The 25,347-nt window shown below is 47.0% G+C and overlaps 1 protein-coding gene across 1 annotated transcript; it reads right to left on the reverse strand.

Annotated features, from left to right (window-relative positions):
* Window positions 1-675: 675 nt before the first annotated feature.
* RAB1A (RAB1A, member RAS oncogene family) lies at window positions 676-24,581 on the reverse strand. The gene is made up of 6 exons (XM_048501538.1): window positions 24,336-24,581; window positions 12,279-12,351; window positions 10,863-10,958; window positions 7,429-7,524; window positions 5,103-5,234; window positions 676-2,829 (listed from the first exon to the last, which is right to left on the reverse strand). Exons 1-6 carry the CDS (start codon window positions 24,356-24,358, stop codon window positions 2,635-2,637), a joined length of 615 nt encoding a protein of 204 aa, XP_048357495.1. The 5' UTR covers window positions 24,359-24,581; the 3' UTR covers window positions 676-2,634.
* Between the last annotated feature and the right edge of the window lie 766 nt (window positions 24,582-25,347).

Consider the following 25,347-nt stretch of genomic DNA (forward strand, 5'->3'; position numbering starts at 1 on the left):
GCCACCTCTTATTTGCGCTTCAGGAGTTTTCTAAAGTTAGAAATGGAAGCATGCACCAATTAATTCCATGGATTACACAGATCCGCTTCAAATGTTTTGTGCACAGTACAGCAAAGTTTCAACAGCAACTCGGACATTTTAGAACACCAAAGATTCTTTGAAGCAAGTTTGACTGCTTTTCTGGATGAGCTTTCAAGATCAGAACTGCCCAGCCAGTCTGGTAGTTGCTGGGGACTGAATCTGGTACTTTCTACCACTGACCCACGGCCCCTCCCCATGGCTCTCCATAGCTGTAAGCAGAGGTCTTTCCCATCACCTAGTCAGCATGGGGTGGTGATTAAGAACAGTGAACTCTAATCTGGTGAACTGGGTTTGACTCACCACGCCCCTACATGAAGCCCGGTAGATGACCCTGGACTAGTCACCGTTCTCTCTCAACTCTCAGAGGGGCGGAAGGAGTTCATAAGCCGCTTTGAGACCCCTTACGGTTGAGAAAAGTGGCGGATGAATCCAAACTCTTCTTGTACTGCCGGGTCTTTTTTACTGGCGAGGCTGAACCTGAGACCTCCGTGCCAAGGAGTGATTCTTCCGCTAAGCTACTGCCTTTCCCCATTGATCAATCAGAAGAGCACTCCCTAAAAGCACATGACGAATTGATCCACTAAGCACATCTCATTACGAAGTACACTTTATTGTGAAATTCTCAGGAGAGCAAAATCAAAGTTCCAATAATTGCAATCTTCCGACAACAGTACGAAGACTTAAATGACTCTACATTTCCGCTGTAGGCGCAAATCACTATTGGCTGTCCTCGCCGTCGCCTGGGAGGCAGCTTCCGGTTTCAGTGATCTGCGAACACGCTGGCTTCCCAGCATACCCGGGGGGGGGGGGGGGGGTCTTTTGCAGTCACATCTGGGTGCCTCTTCATATGGAAAAAACCAGCTGTAATGGCAGTTTTGAACTAATCTTTTACAAAGAAAAGATCGGCGGACTCTGATCGAGGTGGTGACGATAAACCCAGGTGTCAGGCACTAATGAATGTAGCCTCTCTGTACAAAAATTCTACGGCGCAAACTCACATTTTGTACCGAGGCGCTTCTGTCCCGTACGCAACACGACACAGAAGCCGTTCCGGTTCCTTTCGCTTCTTACTGGTCGCCCACCGTTCCGAACTTGTGCATTTTGTGCATCACCAAGCCACCAATAAATTGCACTAAGTTTTATTAAAGTCAACAGGTCAATTGCGAGAGAATGGAAGTAACATAATATAGAAAAAGACATAACATTGCGCCAGCGTTATCCCCTTGTTAGTTGGAAGTCATTCAGTATGTTAGAGAAAAATACTGTTTTCCTGTTCTACGTCAGAGGGGGGGAAAAGAGAGAGAAGTTATTTCTAAATGAAACCATTTAGAAACACATCCAGACGCTTAGGATAGGGGGTGCGGGGTGGGCAGAGGACAGGGAATATGGTACACTTAGTGATTATGATCCTATGAACAACGTTACGCTAACTTGTTTGTTCCGAGTGTAGCGTCAATGCCGGAAACACCATGACGACTGTACTTGCTAGCTGGGCACTGGGCTCAGGAGGTCTGGTCTAGGAAAGTTTCTAAAGTGCCTTTTGCTGCATGGGAAAAGATACATCTGGGGGCACAATGTAAGCCTTTCCCCTCAGCTGGAGGAATTAAGACAATACTTATCACCATACAGTATGATATTACTTTCCAATAAGTACAATATTTATTGAACGTTTCTTCGGTTTGTTACAGGTTGTGCAACAAATTACAATGCTCCGCAGCCACAAATTAGACGTAGAGTACGATGAAAGGGTCAGTGGCTGGGATCCTGCAGCCGCTTGCAGATAGCTCAATGTTTGGGTCAATCCCCTCCCCCCCTGTAATTTTGCTTTGGACAGCAGCCGGATGGGAAACCGCTCATCATACCCCCCTCTTGTTTCAAAAGAGGTCGGCCGAGAGGCATTGGAGGAGGGAAGAGAAGGGGCTCTGGCTGGAGAAATGATCCCACTTCCACGCTGGGTGTCCACTAAATCAGCGTGGATCCCGGATCCCAGTCACTGGCCGTTTTCCCCATTTTACAGCTCTACGAGGAGAAACTAGCAAAACCCGATCTCACACAGAATGACTTACAGAACCTTTTGTGGGTGGGAAAAGTGACAGACAACAGTTGTGCTAATAGGGTGGGATGAGGAGATACCAGGGGAAAAAAAAGACGGGCTCAACTTCATCTTCAGAAGACTAAACCTGACGTCTACAAATGCCAATATAACCAGAACAAAATATATATATTCCAAGTTTCGCCAACCACAGGAAACAGTCTGGGATGAGGAAAAAGCAACAAGGATTACACACTTTTTTTTATAAACCAGCACACAAGGTTTAACACGTTTCTGAAAATGAAGTTGGCGTTTTATCGAATCGGTGGGAAGAGAGGGGGTTAAAACAGTCAGCATTGACCATTTACAATCTCTGACCTTTGTGCAGGCAATAAGAATTGGTTGTAGTGCAGCTACGTACAGTACAATTCGGACGTTTGTTAAAAAAATTTCGGTCGGGTTCGGATTCATTGTTGAGAGGCCAAAAAAAAAGAGAGAGAGAGAGAGAGAAGAGGCCAGTTTTAGCAGCACCCTCCGCCGCTTTGCTTGACTGGAGTGCTCTGGATTTTAATGGACTTCTCGGCGCCGCCTGCTGTCGCTCCAGGGCCCATCCGCTTTTTTATCTCAGCGGCCATGGTCATGAAAGACTGTTCTACATTTGTGGCGTTCTTTGCGCTGGTTTCCAAAAAGGGAATCCCAAGGGAATCTGCAAATTCCTGTGGGGGAAAGAAGACACTGTACTATCAACTGTACCATCGACTGTACTATCAACTGTATCATCGACTGTACTATCGAATGTACTATCAACTGTACCATGCCAAGCTTTGGTGACAATCAAACTAATCTATAGCTGGTGTATTTTGGCATGTTGAATGAGGATACCTGCTCAAAACCTCAAATGCTGAAAAAGCTCCTATTGCATATTTGTCCTTTCGGGAATCAGCGGAATGTTTAAAGGCAAGCATTCTCTAATGCTACAGATTTTCTTCATAAAACTTATCATACCTGATACTTGGATGGGAGACCACCAAGGAGTACCGGGGTCACTACACAAAGGCAGGCAATGGCAAACCACTTCTGAACGGCTCTTCCCATGAAAACCTATGTAAGTTGGCTGTGACTGGAGAACACTTAATTACTGCCCCAACGGCCCTAGCGCAATCTTGCCCGAGCTCGCAAGAAGGGGCTCTGGCTGGACGAACATTCCCCCCCCCCCCCTCTGCTGAGCTTGAATGAGAGATTGCCAAAGAAGGTCAAGATACAGAGACAAGCAATGACTGAATCTCTGAACAGCTCTCCCCTTGAAAATCCTATGGCAGTGGTGGCGAACCTTTGGCACTCCAGGTGTTATGGACTACAATTCCCATCAGCCCCTACAATTGGCCATGTTGGCAGGGGCTGATGGGAATTGTAGTCCATAACATCTGGAGCGCCAAAGGTTTGCCACCATGGTCCTATGGGGTTGCTGTAAGTTAGCAGTGATTTGCTGGCAACCCCCCCCCCCCCAAAAAAAAACCCCTCAACTAACAAATCAATCCAGGTTTAACTAAACATTTTAGAGATGTGTTCATTAAGTCCACCAATTAATAGGCTGCAACCTGTATAATACACTACTGAAATATTCTCAAATGTTATAAAATTTAACTTTATAAAATCTACGCCTTATAACTTTGTGCTTTTTTCCTGCCTGTCATAGAGGATGAAGATATATGTGCTAAGGCAGAAAAGGGAACAGCAGCTATTTCTATCATTTTGCTCGTAAGACACAAATGAACATATTGATAATACCACAAACAAGTCAAATAATACAATTTTACATGCTTATGTAAACCTTCACATGCAGACATTATCCGGCTCTGGATCAGGTTCAGTCTGGAGTGTTGTAAAAGTAAGGTGGAATGGTTTCAGTCCCCTTACAGATACTCCCCTTTAAAATTGTACCCACCATTTGGGTCAGATTTTGAAATCCAGATGTTGCTGTATTTCCCCACAGCTTCTCCCCTCCCTTTTTTTGGTTCTCTCTCCGTTTTATGAAGAAGAGTTTGGATTTATACTCCGCTTTTCTCAACTGTAAGAAGTCTCAAAGCAGCTTACAAACTCCTTCCTTTCCTCTCCCCACAACAGACACCCAGTAAGGTACGTGAGGCTGAGAGAGTTCTGAAAGAACTATGACAAGCCCAAGCTCACCCACAGGCTTCAAGTGAAGGAGTGGGGAATCGAACCCAGTTCTCCAGATAAGAGTCCACCGCTCTTAACCGCTACACCACACTGGTTATGGAAGCATCTTGAAAAACTGCTTCAGTTTTTCAGAACCCCCACCCCCCCCAACCTTGTAGAAACGGATGGGATAAATAAAGCAGCGTATTACGAGGAGCTGCAAATACTTCAGAGGAGAACTTTGGTGACTTAGAAACACAACCACAAAACAAAACCTGAAGAAAAGCAATTTTGCAAAATAACAATAGATCGACAAATGAGGTATTCAGACATTCACAACCTTCAAAAAATGGCTTCAGAATTTTTAGGGGAGTCTGCATCTCCAGCCAAAAATATGACCCATTAGATTCACAGTGATTCCCAACCAGGGTTCCTTGGTACCCTGGGGTGCCATGAGCACGTCCCAGGGGTACCATAGCAGCGCTACCAGCCCCTCTCACTTTTGCGGTGTCTTCTGCCGGTGCCAGCAAGGACATGGAGCTGGCCCAGGGGGCAGGACCTGCCCCAAGGTCAGCAGCCACTTCCCGCCCCACCGCGCTTCCCTTCACCCTGGGAGGAGAAGGGGGTGGGAAGCAGGGGCACTGGAAGGGGAAGGTGGGGGGGATGGCAGAATACTGTGAGATATGAAGAGTGAGGTCAAGGGTACTGTGACGTCGAAAATGTTGGGAAGCACTGCATTAGAAGATACCGCCATCTTTCTGACTCCTGCTCCATTTGGCCCGCTGTTCCAGAAGCCTCCCAGACTGCTGTCTCATCAGGCCCGTCGACATACCTTTGCTGTTGTGTAGTCTACTACTTTCTTTGTGGTCAGATCACACTTGTTCCCTACCAACAACTTGTTCACGTTTTCACTGGCGTAACGGTCTATTTCTTGCAGCCACTGTTTCACGTTGTTGAAAGACTCCTGGGAGGGAGGGGAACAAAAACAGAGGGTCAAAAAGCGTGCCCTCGGCAGATCGCTGCGGGTTCGGAGGGAGCGTCCAGACTTCATCTCAAAAAGGGGCGTGTCATGGAATGATGCTATCGCTACAGTAAAGGGAAGTCACATATGACTGTGAAAAGCATCTTTGCCTTTTGATCTCCTGGAGGGATGACAGGAAACTATGCAGAGGTGCTAGGATGAAACTTCAAAGGCCTAAGTTACCTCGTGGCCTGAACAGAGTTTTCCTGAGAGGGGGAAAACAAAAGGTTTTTGAATTCCATCTTGAGACGGGGTCAGGGAAGCATCTCTGGGCCTTGGGTTCCCGGAATGGGGACAAAGAACCAAAAGGAATGTAACCAGTTGAGCAACCTCCATGCATTTAAGTTTTATTTCTTTGATTTCTGTTTTTCAATAAAAATTGTGGAGATCTCAGCTGGTTGGAGTTATTGGAGAAAAGAACCCAGGTTTTACTGAAACAAGCATTGGCTCTCCCAGGCTTGCTTTCATGATATGGTGGCGTCGGGCAACCTTGAAGGATGACTGCCAGGTCAGCTCAAATCTGACCGAGCAGAGGGATAGTTAGCCCGTGGGAGGTTGGGTAGTTTATTTATTACAGTCATAACACTTAAAATGAGCCAATGCGAATCCCATAGTATAACAAATAGTTAGTGTTCCAAGGAGATCTTATTCACGTATAATAGGTGACTTAAAAACTGGGAAATAAATATACCAATCCATTCAAACTTTCAAACCAATTACATGTCAGGTCAAGGGTTCCATGCAAAGACCACTCTGGAATTCATCAATCAGAAGTGTGTATTGAACTGGACACCTGAAGCCTGACTTTGCAAAAGGCATGTCTGAAGCAATCCCCAGTTCCCTCCAGTATAATTCCACTGACACGCCCCCCTTTCAAACACAGTGGGAAAGACTAGCATGAAATCGCAATGAGAGAGAAGAACCAGAAGGCGGCCCTAGAACTTGACGTTCCTGACCAATTTGGCAGCAGGTGCCCTCTATGTATTTATTTATTTTCTTCAATTACTATCCTGCCCTTTCCCGACCAAGACTGGGGCAAGGAAGGCAAGCAATCCGAGAATTGCACATACTTTTTGTTAAACAGATATCAAACACACTTCAAACACAGTAACCATTACAATGTACTGTTAATACACAGCACCAAAATAATAAATCCCCTTATCATATGGGTAAGTAGTACGGGACCCAGTAGTACGGGACCCAGCATAAATCCCCAAGGGATCCAACAGGGAAGGCAACTGACGGACAACAGTCACTTGCGCAGCCAGAGGGCGGGCAGAACATCCTCTTACAGGCCCTACAGATTGCCCTGGGTCTCACTCAATAGAGAATATCTCTTCATCTGTCTATCATCACCTTTTTATCTATCATCGCTCTTCCCGAATTTAGGTGGCCTTTTTCAAGAGCTAGCTTTGCTGATCTCCCCTGCTGAACTATCTGAAAGATTTCATAACCAACCATTAGAGACATGGCATAGTGCTAAGGAAATCGAGACAATCTCACATATTTTTACTTAAATGTTAATTACATGCTGCTGAGAGAGACCGCTCAATCGCCCTTTTCTTATATTGGTTCAGATATTGAAACTACGCTGCGGATACGAAGGCTAAATCTCTGCTCGATGACAAAGAGGCTAATATCTCACATGTGGCAAAATCTTGCTCTACTGCACAGTTGTCAAACTCGTGGACCTCCAGATGTTATGGACTGCAGTTCCCATCATCCCATCAACGGTTCATGATGGGAACTGTAGTCCATAACATCTGGAGGGCTGCGAGTTTGACACCTATGCTCTAATGTGTGTAAAAAGCAAAATGAGCAAAGGTTCAAAGCCTCTACGTCAGGAGTGGCCAACCTATGGTGCTTCAGATGTTCGTGAACTACAATTCCCAATTGGCCATTCTGGCAGGGGCTGATGGGAATTTTAGTCCACGAACATCTGGAGCACCATAGGTTGGCCACCCCTCCCCTAGGTTATAACGTTAAGACTCTTTCTACCGTTGCAGATATTGAAACTCTTCTGCTTTTTATGCTGATTGTTTTGTCTTTTTTATTACTGATCTTCTTTCTATGTTTTGCTGTTTGTTTGTGTTTTAAATTTTTTTACTGCTTTGACCGTAACGAAAAACTTACTTACCTGATCCGTAACATCATACACCACTATAATGCCATGAGCTCCTCTGTAGTAGCTAGAAGTGATGGTTCGAAATCTTTCTTGCCCTGCCGTGTCCCACTACAGAGGGGAGAAAAAGAGTTCAGAAACAGCATTTGGCCCAAGCAGTGATTCCATTTTTACCCAGGTTTTTAGAGAAAGTTAGAAAATCTTAGTGCATGTTGCTCAAAGGACCCTGAATGAAATGCTGTGGAATGTCTACATAAAAAAAAGTAAAAAGTTCCAGTATTCATGAAAAACCATGAAGTAGTAGGAGTTTGGATTTATACCCCAACCCTCTTTCTCTCCTGTAAGGAGACTCAAAGTAGCTTATTTACTGTTTTCACTTCCCCTCTTCACAACAGGCTCCTTCTGAGGTAGGTGGGGCTGAGAGAGTTCCGAGAGAACTGCGACTGGCCCAAGGTCACCCAGCAGGCTTCACGTGGAGGAGTGGAGAAACTAATCCAGTTCACCAGATAAGAGCCTGCTAATCAGGTGGAGGAGTGGGGAATCAAACCCAGTACACCGGATTAGAGGCCACCTGCTTTTAACCACTACACCAGCGGTCTGCGACCTGCGGCTCTCCAGATGTTCATGGACTACAAATCCCATCAGCCCCTGCCAGCAAGTGCTGCTCTGGGGAGTGAGGGGCCTCAGCTATACTCCAGACTGAAACCCTCCCATCAGCAGAAATCCTCCAAGGGATCCAAAGCCAGTAATTACTTTTCACAATGGTGTGGATTCTGTGCTCTGACCTGGAAAGCCCGGACTAGCCCGATCTCATCAGCTCTTGGAAACTAAGCTGGCTCAACCCTGGTCAGTACATGAATGGGAGACCTCCAAGAAAGCTTGGAGCATTGCCCAATCTCATCAGATCTTGTAAGCTAAGCTGGGTCGGCCCTGGTTTGTACTTGGACAGGCGGCCACCAAGAAAGCCCACTATAGCAGAATCGCATCAGCTAAGCCCGTGGTGGCGAACCTATGGCACTCCAGATGTTCATGAACTACAATTCCCATCAGCCCCTGCCAGCATAGCCAATTGGCCATGCTGGTAGGGGCTGATGGGAATTGTAGTCCACGGACATCTGGAGTGCCATAGGTTCGCCACCACGTAGCTAAGCTGTCTCAGCCCTGGTTAGTACTTCGATGGGAGACCACCAAGAAAGCCCACTGTAGCCCAATCTCATCAGGCTTCAGAAGCTAAGCTGGGTTGGCCCACCAAAGAAAGGCAGGGATTGCCACAAGGAAGTCAACGGCAAGCCACCTCTGCTTTTCTCTTGCCTTGAAAACCCCTTGAGGGGTCGCCATGATTCAGTTGCAATTTGACAGCGCTTTCCACGCCCATGTGAAACTATGTAGCACCTCAAACTTGTCATCGCCATGTTCTGAGAATAACCAAGGCTCATTCAACTTATTGTGCACTCAGAAATTCTCTTCACTGCAGGGCATGCTGCCAAATGGATATAGCAGAGATATACCATTTTGAAAGGAGATTTGTTAAGTATTTACTGGAAGTGTAGTTTAAACTGAAAATATAGTAAATGTAAATGTTTAAGATACATGCTTAAGAAGATACAGGGGTTGACAGATTGTAAGCTCCGGACTTTGCTGTTTAGACTGAACATTTATGTTTTAAAAGGTCTTTGGTATAACATCCGCCTTGAATTTTCATAACCATTTACTCTAAAAATCAAAATGGTAATGCCACATCATAAGAACATAAGAAAGAGCCTGCTGGATCAGACCAGAGTCCATCTAGTCCGGCACTCTGCTACTCGCAGTGGCCCACCAGGTGCCTTTGGGAGCTCGCGTGCAGGATGTGAAAGCAATGGGCTTCTGCTGCTGCTGCTCCTGAGCACCTGGTCTGCTAAGGCATTTGCAATCTCAGATCAAGGAGGATAAAGATTTGGAGCCATAGATCGACTTCTCCTCCATAAATCTGTCCAAGCCCCTTTTAAAGCTATCCAGGTGAGTGGCCATCACCACCTCCTGTGGCAGCATATTCCAAACACCACAGCATTGTTGCGTGAAGAAATGTTTCCTTTTATTAGTCCTAATTCTTCCCCCTAGCATTTTCAATGTATGCCCCCTGGTTCTAGTATTGTGAGAAACAGAGAAAAATAAATCACTGTATGTTTCCCAACAGCTTTGCTGCTCTCTGAATGTCCTCTAGGTCACTTGACATAAAAGCAGGGCCTGTCAACTGAGCCTACTACAGCAACCTTTCCCCCCAGGTACTTTGCCAACTGCCCTGCTCAAAAGATTCTGCATCAACTGACACTGCACACGGGCAAGCCGACTGAAACAAAGACTCTACCCTGGAAGGGCCCCACCAACGCTTACTGTGCTCTTCTCTACAAGGTTTCCCTTCCTTTGTTCTACTCACTCGAGAGCTACTTGACCCCAAGTAAAAGCATATCATTTTGCTAACCAAAGCGTGAGTCACCACAACCAGAAAAGAATTAAGCTTCCACAAAACGTTAACTCGGTTAGATTTTTGAGCCCAGGGTTGTAAAACCCTCCCTTTTCAGCGAGCGAGGAAAGCGGCCAGCTGATTCAGCCACAACGTGGTCAAGGCCACCAATCCGGGAAGCTAGTTAGTAGATGTGAGTGATAGGGTGCCATCTGGGCCACTAGTATTGGTGTTGACCTTTAAGGTATTGACCTTTAAGGCCCTTTACGGCCTGGGGCCCTCATACCTGTGGGACCGCCTTACCCCATATATCCCGAGTCAACCTCTCCGTTCGGCAGAGGCGAATTTACTGGTGGTCCCTTGTCCCTCCATGATGCGGCTGGCCTCTACCCGGGCCAGGGCTTTTACGGCCCTGGCCCCTGCCTGGTGGAATGCTCTTCCTCCATCTGTTAGGGCCCTGCGGGACCTCGGGGAGTTCCTCAGGGCCTGTAAAACCAAGCTGTTCCACCGGGCCTTTGGTGAGGCTGGCCGCTGAGTCCACCCTTCTTTGTTGCTCTTTACAGCTCCATATGTCATCTGCTGACTGAATATTGGCCAGTCCCCTCCCGGGGGGTTAATGCCGGACATCATCTACTTATTTTAATTGTGGAAGATTACTGCTGCTAGTGTTTTAATGTTTAATTTATTTATTGTTTTAATTGAAACTATTTGATGTATTTAAATGTTTGATTGTTTTATGAACCGCCCTGGGCCCTTCGGGGGTAGGGTGGTCTATTAAATTGAATTAATAATAATAATAATAATAATAATAATAATAATAATAATAATAATAATAATAATAATAATAATAATAATAATAATAATAATAATAATAAGAAGAAGAAGAAGAAGAAGAAGAAGAAGAAGAAGAAGCACCTAACGGTTAACAAGTGTACAGCAGAGAACTGATCCAAGTTTCCTGTCAGACATAAACAAGATCTCTTCCAAGAAAGGTGAGTACACTTACTATCTGAAGCTTGATTGTTTTTCCATCTAACTCTATAGTTCTGATTTTAAAGTCCACGCCGATCGTGCTGATGTAGCTTTCTGTGTAGGTATCGTCCTGGGAAGAGAGAAGAACGTCACCACTGGAGTCCCAGTGTTAAAGGCAAATATCAAAAAAACAGCTTAGCACTGAAATGTGAAGTATCAGGGGACAAACTTATCAAGGGAAAGATCTACACTCGACAGATTCCGGCTCTACAGACTGGCACTGTACAGCAATGCATTTTTTACAAAAGCATACTGTGCTTAATTCAACAGAACTTTGGTTTTGCCTGAAGAAGAGTTTGGATGTATACCAATCTAATCCAATCCAAAAACCTTTATTAGGCATAAACCAGAAGTACCATACATTACAAATACAAAAACAGGATCATTGTTACATATCATGTAGAACATGGATTAAAAATGTAGCAACTGCTTCAGAAATTTCTACATTAGGGCTGTTCAATAGCTTAGACATTTTTTGTTTGTCTGAGAGAAACAAAAATTCTAGAGGTAGTAAAGCTCCCAGATCGGTTCTAATATCATTATACCTCGAACAGTAAAGCAGGATATGAGGGATTGAGTATATAGCATTGGGACAGTACCGACAACAACACTCACTTTGTGGGATGTTAAGGAAACGACCTTGAAGATAGACAGAGGGGAATGAGTTGCACCTTGCTCTGGTCATGACCCATCTGCACTTCTAATTAACAAGCTGTTCTAAGTATACAGCAGGGCTAGGTTTCGGGGGTGTGATCCCAAAGTATAGAGGGGAACAGGAGCTTTGTGGAGCACTCAGGAGAGATTGGTATTCCTGGTCGTACAGTCTGATCTTTAGATGATGGTAAATTTCCATGGCGGTAAGCATATGAAGAGACTCCCATGAGAAACCCAAGGAGAAGATTTTTTTTTTCAATAGGGATTTATACCCCACCTTTCTCTTCTGCAAGGAGACTCAAGGTTTGTTACAAGCTCCTTTCCCTTCCTCTCCCCGTAACAGACACGTTGTGAGCTGAGTAGGGCTGAGTGAGTTCTGAAGAACTGTGACCAGCCCAAGGTCATCCGGCAGGAGACTCATCTGGTTCACCAGATAAGCCTCTGCCACTCAGGTGGAAGAGTGGGGAATCAAACCCAGTTTTCCAGATTAGAACCCATCTGCTGTTAACCACTACACAACACTGGCAGGGGCCAGGAACACGAGCCAATCTGTCCTTATCATCACAGGGAAGAGTCACACCGACTGCCCCCACAAGAGCAGAACTCTTTTTCGAGAGGGTAAGGATACACTTCCTTTGACTACAAAGGCGGCAGGCCAACAACACAAACCGGGGAGCAGGCAAATGGAGGGTCAGTCTCTTAAGAAGGTGAAGTATTAACGTCCAAGACAACTTACTGCAAACCTGAGGAGGAGGCACGATTTTCCGACGCCGGAATCTCCAATCAGAAGCAGCTTGAATAAATAGTCACTGCAAAGAGAAAAATCAGAATTGATGCTGGGCTGTTACATGAAGGTTTTACAACAGCTCCAGGGACCAGAACGGAGGTTAACTGGAACTAAAAGGGCCGCCACGTGCCATCCGTGAGCCCCGCCCAGGAGGCAACCTCTAACGGAGAGCAAAAATCTGGGGTCAACACGGCAAGCCACTTAAGTTCGGACTCCATCCTATTCAAAGACAGAGATGCTTTGAACCAATGGGAACTGGTATGTAGCCATGTATGGTTGAGGCACGGCGGTTTCTGTGGTTACCGAAGCACCATGGACTCTGTTGGGAGGCTGCCCCTCCTCTTGGGGACCAATTGGCAACTCGCTGCCTAGTCTCAGGCATTGGGGTTGCCACAGAGGCTGCAATGTCCCACTCGGGCCCCACTGGGAGTCCAGGATGTCTCACAAGGGGAGAATTTCTCTGAAGGGGAAAGTTTCTCCCTGAACTCCTGACACCCAAGCAAGGTGCTGCAGTTGTAAGGGTGATTGACTTGGAGTCAGCTGACAGGATGTTCCCCCTTCCCCATGGCGAATGCAATGTTTCTTCCTTCTGTGGCCAGATCCAGTCCTTTGGGAGGGTTTATCAGGCCCACAAGCCAGCTGAGGCAACCCCTCCATCCTGATCTGGACAAGTGAACCCACTCACCTCCCCCAGTGATGATCTGCGCTGGTGAGCCTGCCAGGGGCTCACTAGCTGAGGCAAGCCACCCCCTCCCTCCAAACCTGACCCAACCAAGTCACATGTATGTCATATCCGGCACTCGTAACAAATCAGTCTCACACCTCTGGGTGAAATCATGACCTTTCAAGAACCTCAAGGGAAGGAGGGCGGATTACATTAGCTATACCAGGGGTCTGCAACCTGCGGCTCTCCGGATGTTCATGGACTACAATTCCCATTAGCCCCTGCCAGCATGGCCAATTGGCCGTGCTGGCAGGGGCTGATGGGATTTGTAGTTCATGAACATCTGGAGAACCGCAGGTTGCAGACCTCTGAGCTATACGCTGTTTCACAAAAAGATGTTAATACCATCAGTTGAGGTGCTGCGGTCGAGAAAATGGTTTGCTCAGTGGTGGGATCCAAAAATTTTAATAACAGGTTCCGATGGTGGTGGGATTCAAACAGTGGTGCCGCCGCACACACGCACCTCCAGTCCCTATTGGGCAGGGAGGTTGCTTTAGTAACCCCTTCTCGGCACTCAGAAAAAATTAGTAACCGAAGTGGTGAGAACTGGTTGGACTGCTGGACTTGAGGGACCTTGGTCTAACCCAGCATGGCTTTTTAACGTGCTGCATTTCTGTCAAACACTGGAAGAACGGGTCACTCCTGAAAACTACGCTGGGGCCCACGAAAGCGGCAGTGACCCTGGAAGGTCATTCAAGGCACAACTGCATTACAAATTTAAATCTCTGGCTTCCCTGGTCCCTGGAAAACTGCAGTTTTAGGGGGGTAAGGAATGGCCCCTCCGTTGAACTTTAAGTCCCAGACAGGAGTCGTGGTATCTAAGCAAGTTTTAAAGCGGCCTAAATTAGTTGCATGAGCACCATCTAAGTGTTTTCATTTCCTAGCATGACAAGACCTGGGTACCAAAGTCTTCTCGTGGGTTTATACCACCCCAACCTCATCCCTCCTGTAAGGAGACTCAAAGGGGATTACACACTCCTTTCCTTCCTCTCCCCATAACAGGCACCTTGTGAGGTCGGTGGGGCTGAGAGAGACTTGAGGGAACTGTGACTAGCCCAGAGGTCTGCAACCTGCAACCAACTGGCCATGCTGGCAGGGGCTGATGGGAATTGTAGTCCATGAACATCTGGAAAGCCACAGGTTGCAGACCCCTGGACCAGCCCAACATCACCCAGCAGGGACACAGGAGTGGGGAAACAAATCTGGTCTGCCACTCACATGGCAGTGGGGAACTAAACCCAGTTCTCCAGATTAAAGTCCACCTGATCTTCACCACCACACCACAATGACTCTCCATGTAATCATGAACATGGGTATTTCTTTTAGATCAGAGCAACTTGCCGTTTTGGACTTCTGCAAGGTTAGCTATATTGACTGCCCCAACCCAGCAGAACATGACTGTTTCCCCCCAGACCCACATCAAGCACTTGCTCAACCCCGTGTGTTCCATCATGTCAGTGGTTTAAGGAAATATATGACCGTGTCATAAAAATTTAGATGGTTGACAATTGCCTAACAGTAATAGTGGCTTGGAAACTACACGTGGGATCCTGCTGTAATGCTCAGTTCAGTGTGTGAAAGATAACTAGAATGCATGGTCCGTAGCTGAAGAAGAAGAAGAACAGTTTGGATTTATATCCCCCCTTTCTCTCCTGCAGGAGACTCAAAGGGGCTTACAATCTCCTTGCCCTTCCCCCCTCACAACAAACACCCTGTGAGGTAGGTGGGGCTGAGAGAGCTCAGAAGAACTGTGACTAGCCCAAGGTCACCCAGCTGGCGTGTGTGGGAGTGCACAGGCTAATCTGAATTCCCCAGATAAGCCTCCACAGCTCAGGTGGCAGAGCGGGGAATCAAACCCGGTTCCTCCAGATTTGATACACGAGCTCTTAACCTCCTATGCCACTGCCTGTCTCCCGAGCAGAATGTGAGCACACAAAGCAACACACAACTGACTCAATCAGTTCTGCTTGTGTCTCCCACAAACGTACATCATTTATTGGCTGTTGTGGGGTTTCCAGGCTGTGTGGCCATGGTCTGGTAGGTCCTGCTCCTAATATTTTGCCCCCGTCTGTGGCCAGCATCTCCAGAGGCACGTCATGGTGAGATGTGAGATGTGTTCCCTCCATGGAGTCATGGTGAGATGTGTTCCCTCCATGGCACAGTCCCAGAAACACAGTAACTGCCCCTAATTCACATATTCTTCTCCCTGTTTTGGCCAGTTATTTAGAGTCTTAGCCAAAGAAGTGTCATGAGCGAGATCTGTTTTTGCCGTTCTGTTTTTACTTTTGGCAGTTTAATGTTGATTAAAAATTAATTTTAAAAATTACACATCATAATTATTACCTATGTGTATTTCTTAATATTTCTATCAAAGATTTGTAACAAAATGTAGAGATAAAAATATGTCTGGAATATTTGTCCATGGCTTCTGGCTCTCAAACATCTGGAGTTACGTGGGTTTTATATTAAGCAAGTTTGGCCACCCCTGATATAAAGTGCACCGTGCCAGCGTATAGCGCCAGGTACCTGTATATTCCCTGAATTTCTGGGAAAAAAATTGTGCCACTAAGTTGCAGCTGACTTATGGTGACCCTGTTGGGTTTTCAAGGCAAGAGAGGTTCAGAGGTGGTTTGTCATTGCCTGTCTCTATGTCCGTGGTGGCAAACCTATGGCACTCCAGACATTCATGGACTACAACTCCCATCAGCCCCTGCCAGCATGGCCAATTGGCCATGCTGGCAAGGGCTGATGGGAATTGTAGTCCATTAACATCTTGAATGGCATAGGTTCGCCACCACTGCTCTATGTCATGATTCTGGCATTTCTTGGAGTTGCCCATCCAAAAATTAACCAGAGGCAACCCTACTTAGCTTCTGAGGTCTAATGAGATCAGGCTGGCCTGGTCAGGACAATTTCCCTCTCTCACTCTTGAGAATCTGCTCCATCCCCCAACCATCGCAAGATGAGTTCCGTGTGCTTGCAGAAATCGTCTTGGATCCAATGGAGCATTCCCACTCCCTCTGATGGCAGCCTGAAACTATGGGCATTTGGGACTGCATTTTGAGAAGGGAGGTGAGAAAGCTGAACTCCACAGGCAAGAATCCCTCTGCCTGTGGAAGCCGTGGGTATCCACTGGGATTCAAGCTGAGATCTTCTGGCTGCTAAGACAGCCATTACAATGAGTGCATCCAGTAAGCATCATTTTTTCCAAGTCCACACAACTTGGGTTGCTTGGCTTGTAAGGTAAACTTCCTTCCTTGTCAATGGTTATGCCCTACTGATATGTAGCTACAGTTTGCCGCTGATTCACCTGCCAAGTCAGCCGTGTGACCGTATCTGAAGTAGATGCCCGCTATTTTGATGCCGCCTCAGGTACGTCATGCTACACTAGGCGGCCGTGAACAGAAGCGCTTTGCTTTGTTCTTTTAATTTTATTAAACTTTATTAAACATAGAACCCCGCTCTTCCTGGCCCAACTGACTTGACGGCATTTTACGCACCCTGAAAACAGCACCTTTCTTTCTCTCACCTTCCTGAGGACCGGAAGAGAATACCTTCAATGGCTTTGAAGGCCTAAAGTAGACTCCTGTCGATATCGGATCTCCTCCTCTACAGTAAAGGCTATGTGGGAGGGAAAGGCTTACCTATCCCAATTCTTGAAGTACTGAAGACCCTGTTATTTTTTGACCCCTCGAGTATCACTTGGTGGTCCATTTCATCAAACTGTACCCCCATGTTAGAATTAGAATTGAAAACATAATTTTAACTTTAGAACGGTGACAAAAACTGCAGCTTGTAGAGAAAACCAGGGGGCATTCATTGAAAATGCTGGGGGGAAGAATTAGGACTAATAAAAGGAAACACTTCTTCACACGTGTGATTGGTGTTTGGAATATGATGCCACAGGAGGTGGTGATGGCCACTCACCTGGATAGCTTTAAAAGGGGCTTGGACAGATTTATGGAGGATAAGTCGATCTATGGCTACCAATCTTGATCCTCTTTGATCTGAGATTGCAAATGCCTTAACAGACCAGGTGCTCGGGAGCAACAGTCGCAGAAGGCCATTGCTTTCACATCCTGCATGTGAACTCCCAAAGGCACCTGGTGGGCCACTGCGAGTAGCAGAGAGCTGGACTAGATGGACTCTGGTCTGATCCAGCTGGCTTGTTCTTATGTTCTTAAAATGCACAACCACCTCACCGAACACTGTACAAAGGCAGTCTGCAGGCGAAAGTTCACAAAGCGGAAGAGAGTGAGGATCTGGGAAGAGGCGCATGCGCAGTGCAATATTTGCAAAAACAACACAGTTAGGGAACCAGCCTTTTCTCAAAGTTAAATAATGAAGGAAACCCGCGCCACCACTCCTTTTAAAACTGAATTTATTTCCCAACATTTGACTTGCATTTTGTCTTACACTATTGACGAATATTTTTCATGGACCCCCCAAACATTCTGGTGCGTACTCCTGGAGCCACGTGCACACCAAGCTGGAAATCGCTATCTAGACCTTTCTCTTTAGCGACACAGAGCCACAAGGCAAAGTCACGTTTTTTTCAAATTAGACAGGTATTTGAAAAGCTTTCCACACCCCTGCTTTTGCCACAGGTTACAAAGAACTCAATAAATGTTGTCAGCAATTTTACCTTCAAGTGACAAATAAATCCCCTGGAATGACTGAAAACTGGTCTTGTGCACAAACTGAAGGGGAGTTTTCTGTATGCAGCACCCTTGATCCTAAGCCGATTACCTGCACTGGACTCTTTTGAAACAAACAGGATTTACTCACCATTATTTTAGAATTAAAATATGAGGGTAAAAAATACCATGCCAAAAGACGGTTAAAAAAAAGATCTAAAGCTTCCAACCAATTTTACATTCCCACAGTTGTCTGTTCCACAATACCCTTAAAAGGAATGCAAAAACGCATCTCACCGTTCAGGTGCAAATTATCGTTTGGTCCAAGAGTCACTTGTGGCTGCCCACCCAGGAGTTCTAAAGGAGGAGGAGGAGTTTGGATTTATATCCCCCCTTTCTCTCCTGTAGGAGACTCAAAGGGGCTTACAATCTCCTTGCACTTCCCCCCTCACAACAAACACCCTGTGAGGTGGGTGGGGCTGAGAGAGCTCCGAAAAGCTGTGACTAGCCCAAGGTCACCCAGCTGGTGTGTGTGGGAGTGTACAGGCTAATCTGAATTCCCCAGATAAGCCTCCACAGCTCAAGACCCCTTTAGTTCAACCAGAGCACAGGTGTCAAACTTGCGGCCCTCCAGATGCTAAGGACTACAGTTCCCATCATCCTCTGCCAGCATCTGATCCAAGTAGGCCTGCTATCAGATGTTTTGTACATTCCTGATTGGATGAGCAGGGTACAAGTCCCCTAAATAAATATTACAATAATTAAGTTAAGACTGGGATCTGAAGGCATTCAATATTTTATCTGGAGACATCCAGAAAATGGTGCCTACAACTTGCTTCTCAAACAGAATTATCTTAAACAAAACCCACAGTGGTAATATGAAATTGACGGTCTGAATTTAGCTCAATTGGAGCAGCAGTGGTGTAGCGGTTAAGAGGAGGTATACTCTAATCTGGAGGAACCGGGTTTGATTCCTCGCTCTGCCACTTGAGCTGCGGAGGCTTATCTGGGGAATTCAGATTAGCCTGTGCACTCCCACACACGCCAGCTGGGCGACCTTGGGCTAGTCACAGTTCTTCTGAGCTCTCTCAGCCCCACAGGGTGTTTGTGGTGAGAAGGGAAAGGAGATTGTGAGCCCCTTTGAGGCACTTTACAGGAGAGAAAGGGGGGATATAAATCTAACTCTTCTTCTTCTTCAATTTCATGAGATCTCGGAAGCTAAGCCAGATCATTCCTGCTAGAACTGGTAGGCCCCCATCACAAAGATATTCAGCTGACTTCCATCTACCTGGTGGAATTCGCTCCCAGAGGACATTGTTTGCAGGGTATAAACCAATTTTGGAGAGCCTGTACGACCGAGATGTTTTGCTGGGCCTACAACTTTGGTCCATATCATATTATACTGGCCCCCAAGACTATACTCCCTCCTCTCCCACCACTTAGGATTTTAAAACTATGGGGAGATTGGGCTTGGTATGTGGGCAGTGTGTTCGCCAAATTGCCACCTGAGTAATTATTATGTATTAGACTTTTTTATAATTATTCATTGATACAGTGTTTTAAGATTGCGACTTAAATATGTTTGCTAGTCACCCTGAGCCCACCCTTGGTCGGGGACAGTGGGGTTCTAAACAAACAAACAAACAAACAAACAAACAAACAAACAAACAAACAAACAAACAAACAAACAAAGAAAGTCCAGGCTGCTCATTTGGGGACTGTTTGGGGGCAGGGTAGGTTACCTCCTTTTCATTTTTGGTCCGACTTGGTACATTTGGAGAAGGGAGGTGGTGGGCGGGCAGGTCTAGTAGGCTTTAGTGCAGACCTGGGCATTATACGGCCCGCAGGCCACATCCGGCCCGCTGGATGACCCTGACTGGCCCGTATGAGTCACAAATAGTAAAATCTGTTAACATTTTGTCTACCATTGTTTTGAGAAATTTGTGTGAATAAATTACATTTTTTGGAAGGCAACCTCACTTTTTCATTGCATAACTTTAACATATACTAGTCTTGCCCGCTTGTCAAAACAATGCTATTTACCGCTTTTTAATATAAAGAAATACAATAAATGTTATGCAGAATTGAGTTCAGCCTTTTGGCCCGGCCCTCCACAATATTTTCTGTTTCTTATGCGGCCCCATGGAAAAAATAATTGCCCACCCCTGCTTTAGTGGGAAGTCTTATGTTAGTATTTCCAATTTATTTATAGAATTGTTGGGGTAAATTTATCCACTGTTGAAATGGAAAACAGAAAGGCGCTTAAGTTTGAATATTTTGTAAATGTTAACTATTTATTGTTCTGATTTAAATTATTTACATTGCCTATTGTACTATTTATAGATTGTATTTTTATGTATTGTTTTAGGCTTTGTGCCATTTGTAAGCCGCCCTGAGCCCTTTAAGGGTAGGGCAGGGAATAAAAATAATAAATAAACAGTCATCCTCTTCTGAACATCTCTTGCCTTGAAAAATCTATGAGGTCAAGTCAGCTGTGATTTGACTGGATTGCCAACCAATAGGAAGCAGACATCTCCATTTCTTCCATACCCCTTCTTTATGACACTAGAGAAGTGGAAACTTGCTCTTAAACCCTTCCACTGTATACAAAGCAATAAAATTAACAACTTCTGCCCCAGAGTATCTCTGCTGTCGCCGCAGATCACAAATTCTGACTGATGGCGAGGGAAAGAATCCAAATCAACAAAAACACCATTCCAGCAGATAAGGAACAACCTCCTTCATTCATGGTGTTTGCCTCTCCAGTTTAAGTCGCCGTGTTTCACTGCAGCACAGTACTATTGCAAAATCAACATAAGCCCGGAAAGCATTTTGCAAGAATCATGTGGCAAACACATGACCAACAGTTCACTGAAGGCAGGAATCCTGGGCCGTCAGCAGCAACCAGTAGCAAAATGTAGATCAACCGCTCAAAAGGAGCCAGGCTTTTCAAATCCCTTTAAATCTTAATATGCTGGGTGCCAAATCGGCCTGTCATAATTTCTGGCACGAAACGGCAAAAATCATTGGAAAGCAGGCTCATGTGTCCTGCTACGGCGGTCCCAGAACTTTGCAACGGCGGCCTGCTATCTCAGTGGCGGTCCCTGGCATCTCAGTTTCGAGGGGAAAGTATCATTAACTTTTCATGACATGTCACGCAATCTCTCACTCTCCATCTGTGACCGTGGCTGCCTGTAATCCAAACTCCTTGGAGACGGCACGTGAGGGTTCAGGCACTTCTGTCTGTATTTCTCTCCAGTTTTGGTTAAGTTTCTCGGCACACTTGGGAACACAAACGGTGCTCTGATGCAGGGACAAGAACAGAGTGCAAGCTTTGGTCACGAAGCCTCTGAATCAAATACAAATTGGGGGAGGGGGGGGGGGCAGCTTCTCCCTTTCTGCAAAGGTAGGCCTGAACATCATAAGGGGGTTGCTCAAGGGAAGGGGTGGAATTTTCAAGCGTACGCTATTTACAGTTCATCTCTGCACCAAAAACAGAGTTGGGAGAAGACCTATATTGCTTCTGCATGGCTTATTACTGTCAGACTCTCGAACATGGAAATGACAGAGACCGTAGGAAAGTCCTAAAACAGTTTATTTCTTGCAACACAAAGAGTAGCAATAGAAAGCAGGATCTGAGCTAGAGAGCTCAGATCCAGGACCTATCCTTAGCGCCCCGCCCCCCGCCCGTTTCGCCCCACACCAAATGTCCAGTACAGCTTCTACAACAATTGCACTACAGAGGTTCAAAGAACCTGGGAACCTTTCACACCTCTTTGTAGATCGGCTGGCGCCAGGAGGTTGCCAGGAAGGGAAGAGGGAAACAGGAAAGTATTCGCAATTCACACACAGCAAGACATCTAGGTACTGACAGGCATGATCCTGACGATTACTCCCTCCTGCCCCTAGTTATAAAGGGGCATGGTCAATCATGCCACAAGTGTCTGAGACCCTCCATTAATTTAAATTGCTGGAACAGCCTCTGGCCTGATGTTCCTGGGCTCAAGGAAGGGTGCAGGTAAGAGAGGGAGACAAGAAAAAGAGTTTGGATTTATGCCCCGCTTTTCTCAACCATAAGAAAAGTCTCTGTTCTCTCTCCACAACGGACACCTTGTGAGGTCGATGGGTTGAGAGAGTTCTGAGAGAAATGCGACCAACCCAAGATCACCCAACAGGCTTAATGTGGAGAAGCAGGGAATTAAACCCAATTCTCCAGATTAGAGTCCACGGCTCTTAACCCAGGAATCTTCAAACTATGGCCCTCCAGATGTTCATAGACTACAATTCCCATGAGCCCTACCACTTGGCCATGCTGGCAGGAGCTGATGGGAATTGTAGTTCATGAACATCTGGAGGGCCACAGTTTGAAGACCCCTGTCTTAACCACTACACTCTGCTGGCTCTCGACATCATGCTGGAGGAAGAAAAGGGGGAAACATCAGGACGACAGGAAGGAGGCAACTAAGAAACAGAACTGCAGAGGATCTTGGTGAAGATGAGATGAAAAAAGAGCACGCACTACCCTAAAGGATACAAACCAGAAGGGAGTTCAGGAAACTTTGTAGTGGCACCCACACAGTAAACCTGCACTACAGAGCATGGAGGGAAATGGGATTGTTGTATGATGGAATAAAAAGAAAGCAGTGAAATGCCGATTTAAAAGGTCAGGCTTCCTGTGATCAAAATGTAAGAGTTCCTCGGGACAAGTTTTACTGAGAAACCATGGAAGGGTTTGAAGGGCATGAAAAATTTAACAACGAAACCTCCTTCATGGCCAAGATCCCAAGTCAGGCTACTTTTCCTCCACCCACAGGAGCACGTTTACTTAAGCTGTCAAACAGTCAGGATGTGTTTCTCAGGTGTACCCTTCCAAAATTAAAAAACGCTCACGGGTTCCAGCAGAACCCCACCTCCCAAAAGGAAAACACCCCACAAACAGGTGCTGATCCCAAGGCAGAACTCCAGATCACAGGCCTTTGGCTTCTCAGGTCTGAGCAGCCTTTGCTACATCTTCCCCAAGTGTACACAACCCAGTCACATCAAATGTGGCCACTTTTGCTTTTATCACTCTCTCCTGCCCTTTTCCAAAGTAGTCCAATGTCCATTCCTTTGTACACCACATATTTTAATCCCCAAGGATTTAACCCCCGTTCTTGCCCCAAGGAGGACAAGGTAATACCACACAGGTGTCCTTCCTTCCATTTTACCTTCCCAGCAACCCTGGACAATGGTTACCCAGCGAGCTTCATGAGCACCAGCGGATCTGAGCCCATCATCTCCCAGATCCTACTCTGTGTAGCGGCGGGACAAAGCAGGTAATAACCAAAAAGGGCACAGATTGGCAATTTAGACCAAGAAATCCTATGGACATTATGGTCTGCAAAGAGAGAAGAACACCCCCCATTGGCTCTCCCTTTCCATTCCATTTTAGCTTCACAACAATCTTGTGAGGTAAGTTTGAGACACAGCAGGTGGCTCAAATTACCCATTGGATTTCTTAAAAACACAAGAAGAGCCAGTGTAGGACAGGGGTGGCCAACCTACGGTGCTCCAGAGGTTCATGAACTACAATTCCCATCAGCCCCTGCCAGCATGGCCAACTGCTGGCAGTGGCTGATGGGAATTGTACTCCATGAACCTCTGGAGCACCATAGGTTGGCCACCCCTAGTGTAGGGTAATGGTTGAGATTGTCAGACTAGGGCAGTGGTGGCGAACCTTTGGCACTCCAGATGTTATGAACTGCAATTCCCATCAGCCCCTGCCAGTATGGCCAATTGGCCATGCTGGAAGGGGCTGATGGGAATTGTAGTCCATAACATCTGGAGTGCCAAAGGTTCGCCACCACGGGACTAGGGAGATCGCGTTCGAATCCCCACTTGTGCCCTCGAATATTGCTGGAACAATTTGGTCCAGTCACAACCTAACCCACCTCACGGGGTTGTTGTGAGGATAAAAGGAAGGAGATGAGAATGATGTAAGTCACCTTGAGTCCCCAGTGGGGAGAAAAGGACACAAATGCAATGAATAAAAATAAGAGCTCCACTAGATCCATCTAGTGACTAATGACCCGGCTCACCCAGCAGCCAACCAGTTCCTCTGGAGGTCCAACAAACAGGGCATAGAGAGGATGCAAATCCAGGTCTCCCAGTACCTGCCCTGAGCAGCAACCAAGAACAGCAACCAACCAAAACACGGGAGACACAGAACTAGGGCGGTGCAAAGAGAAAAGCGTTCAGAAGAAGTCATAATTACACCTCTCACAGCAACTCCGTGAGGTAGGTGAGGTTGACAGGGAAAGTGTCCTCGTCAGAGCATCACAGCAGAGGATTAGAACCCAGACCCCACTCCAACAAGCTCACATCCAGCCCAGGATCCGCTTCCCATCGGCCTCGCTCGTTTCCACGGCATTCCGAAGTAGCTGGGATGACTACACTACTCTGGCTCTTCAGCCTCACAACAACCCCGTGAGGTAGGCGAGACCGGGAGGAAAGGCGCCCTCGTCATAGCAGAGGGCGGATTCGAACACAGACGCCGGTCCCACCACCTCACATCCGGCCCGGGATCCGCTTCCTCCCCGGCGGCCTCGCTCGCTTCCACGGCCGGGGAGGCCGGCCTGACCCCCCGACCCCCTCACCGCCACTCACTATTCGGGGTTCATGCTGGACATGTCAGCGGGGCGGCGGCGGCGGCCTGTGGAGAACGAGCTGGCTCCGCGGAGCAGGCGGAAGCCAGACCCTCCGGCGGCGGCGGCGGGGGCTCCTCCTCAGGGGTCCGGCCGAGCGGGGCGTGAGGGCGGCGGGAGAAGCGTCTCCTTCTCGCCGGGCTCCACTCCAGCCCTCACCGGCGGCAGCGGCGACCTCCGCTTTGGCGACTCGGACCCAAAATGGCTGCCGGCACCCGAACCAGGAAACAGAGGAGCCTTCGGAGAAGGGTGGAGGCTTACATGACGGTGGGGGGACACCACGGGGCACTCTGGGAAACCGAGTTTCTCGCCGCAGCCAGCGAGGTTGCAAAAAGGCCTTCACTGACTCCATTTCCCGGCAGTGGCCGCGCCAGCGTAATGCTGCGCCTGCGCACTCTTGGCCGTTTCTTTCCTGCTTCCCTGTTGACTCCGCTTGGATCCACGGGTTGTGGATTGGCTGACGGGTTCGGCCGGCCGGCTGGGAGACGTGGCAGCTCGGGCGAGCCGTTGACCTCACCGGATAGGTCGGGAGGAGATGGGGCGGGGCCAGAAAGGGGGAAAGGTGGGACCGTCGGCTGTGTGGGCGGGGCGACGAAGGGCAGATTTAGAATTTGAACTGGAGGAATGTTGCAGTTAGGGCGACCGAGGGAAATAGGGTTGTGGGTTCAGGGTTCGAGTCCCCCCTTGGGAATGAAAGAGAAAAATAACTATTAAATTTGAAACAAAAAAGAGATCACTGGACCCAAAACTGCCTGCAAGTTCTGTGAGCCTTTAATTAATCAGTTTATTACTTTCATTAATTCCCCGATTTTCTCCCTCATGGACCCAGATGGGCTCAAATCTTGGCCTCTATCATACCCTCACAACAATCTTGTGAGTTAGGTTAAGACTGAAAGGGAGTATCTGGCCCGAACCCAGAAAGCTTCAATGATAGAATGGGGATTCGAACTGGCATGTACTGAGATTGTAGTCCG

The sequence above is a fragment of the Sphaerodactylus townsendi genome, linkage group LG01 (assembly GCF_021028975.2).
Source record: "Sphaerodactylus townsendi isolate TG3544 linkage group LG01, MPM_Stown_v2.3, whole genome shotgun sequence".
Taxonomy (NCBI): Eukaryota; Metazoa; Chordata; class Lepidosauria; order Squamata; family Sphaerodactylidae; genus Sphaerodactylus; species Sphaerodactylus townsendi.

Bases quoted from the DNA above. Each gene is read 5' to 3' on its own strand.
- RAB1A (XM_048501538.1), bottom strand. From the start codon at position 24,358: ATGTCCAGCATGAACCCCGAATA. The intron at 10,959-12,278 runs GTAAGTTGTCTT...CTCTCTTCCCAG, and splicing joins GCCTCCTCCTCAGGTTTGCA to GACGATACCTACACAGAAAG. The intron at 7,525-10,862 runs GTAAGTGTACTC...TCCCCTCTGTAG, and splicing joins AAACAATCAAGCTTCAGATA to TGGGACACGGCAGGGCAAGA.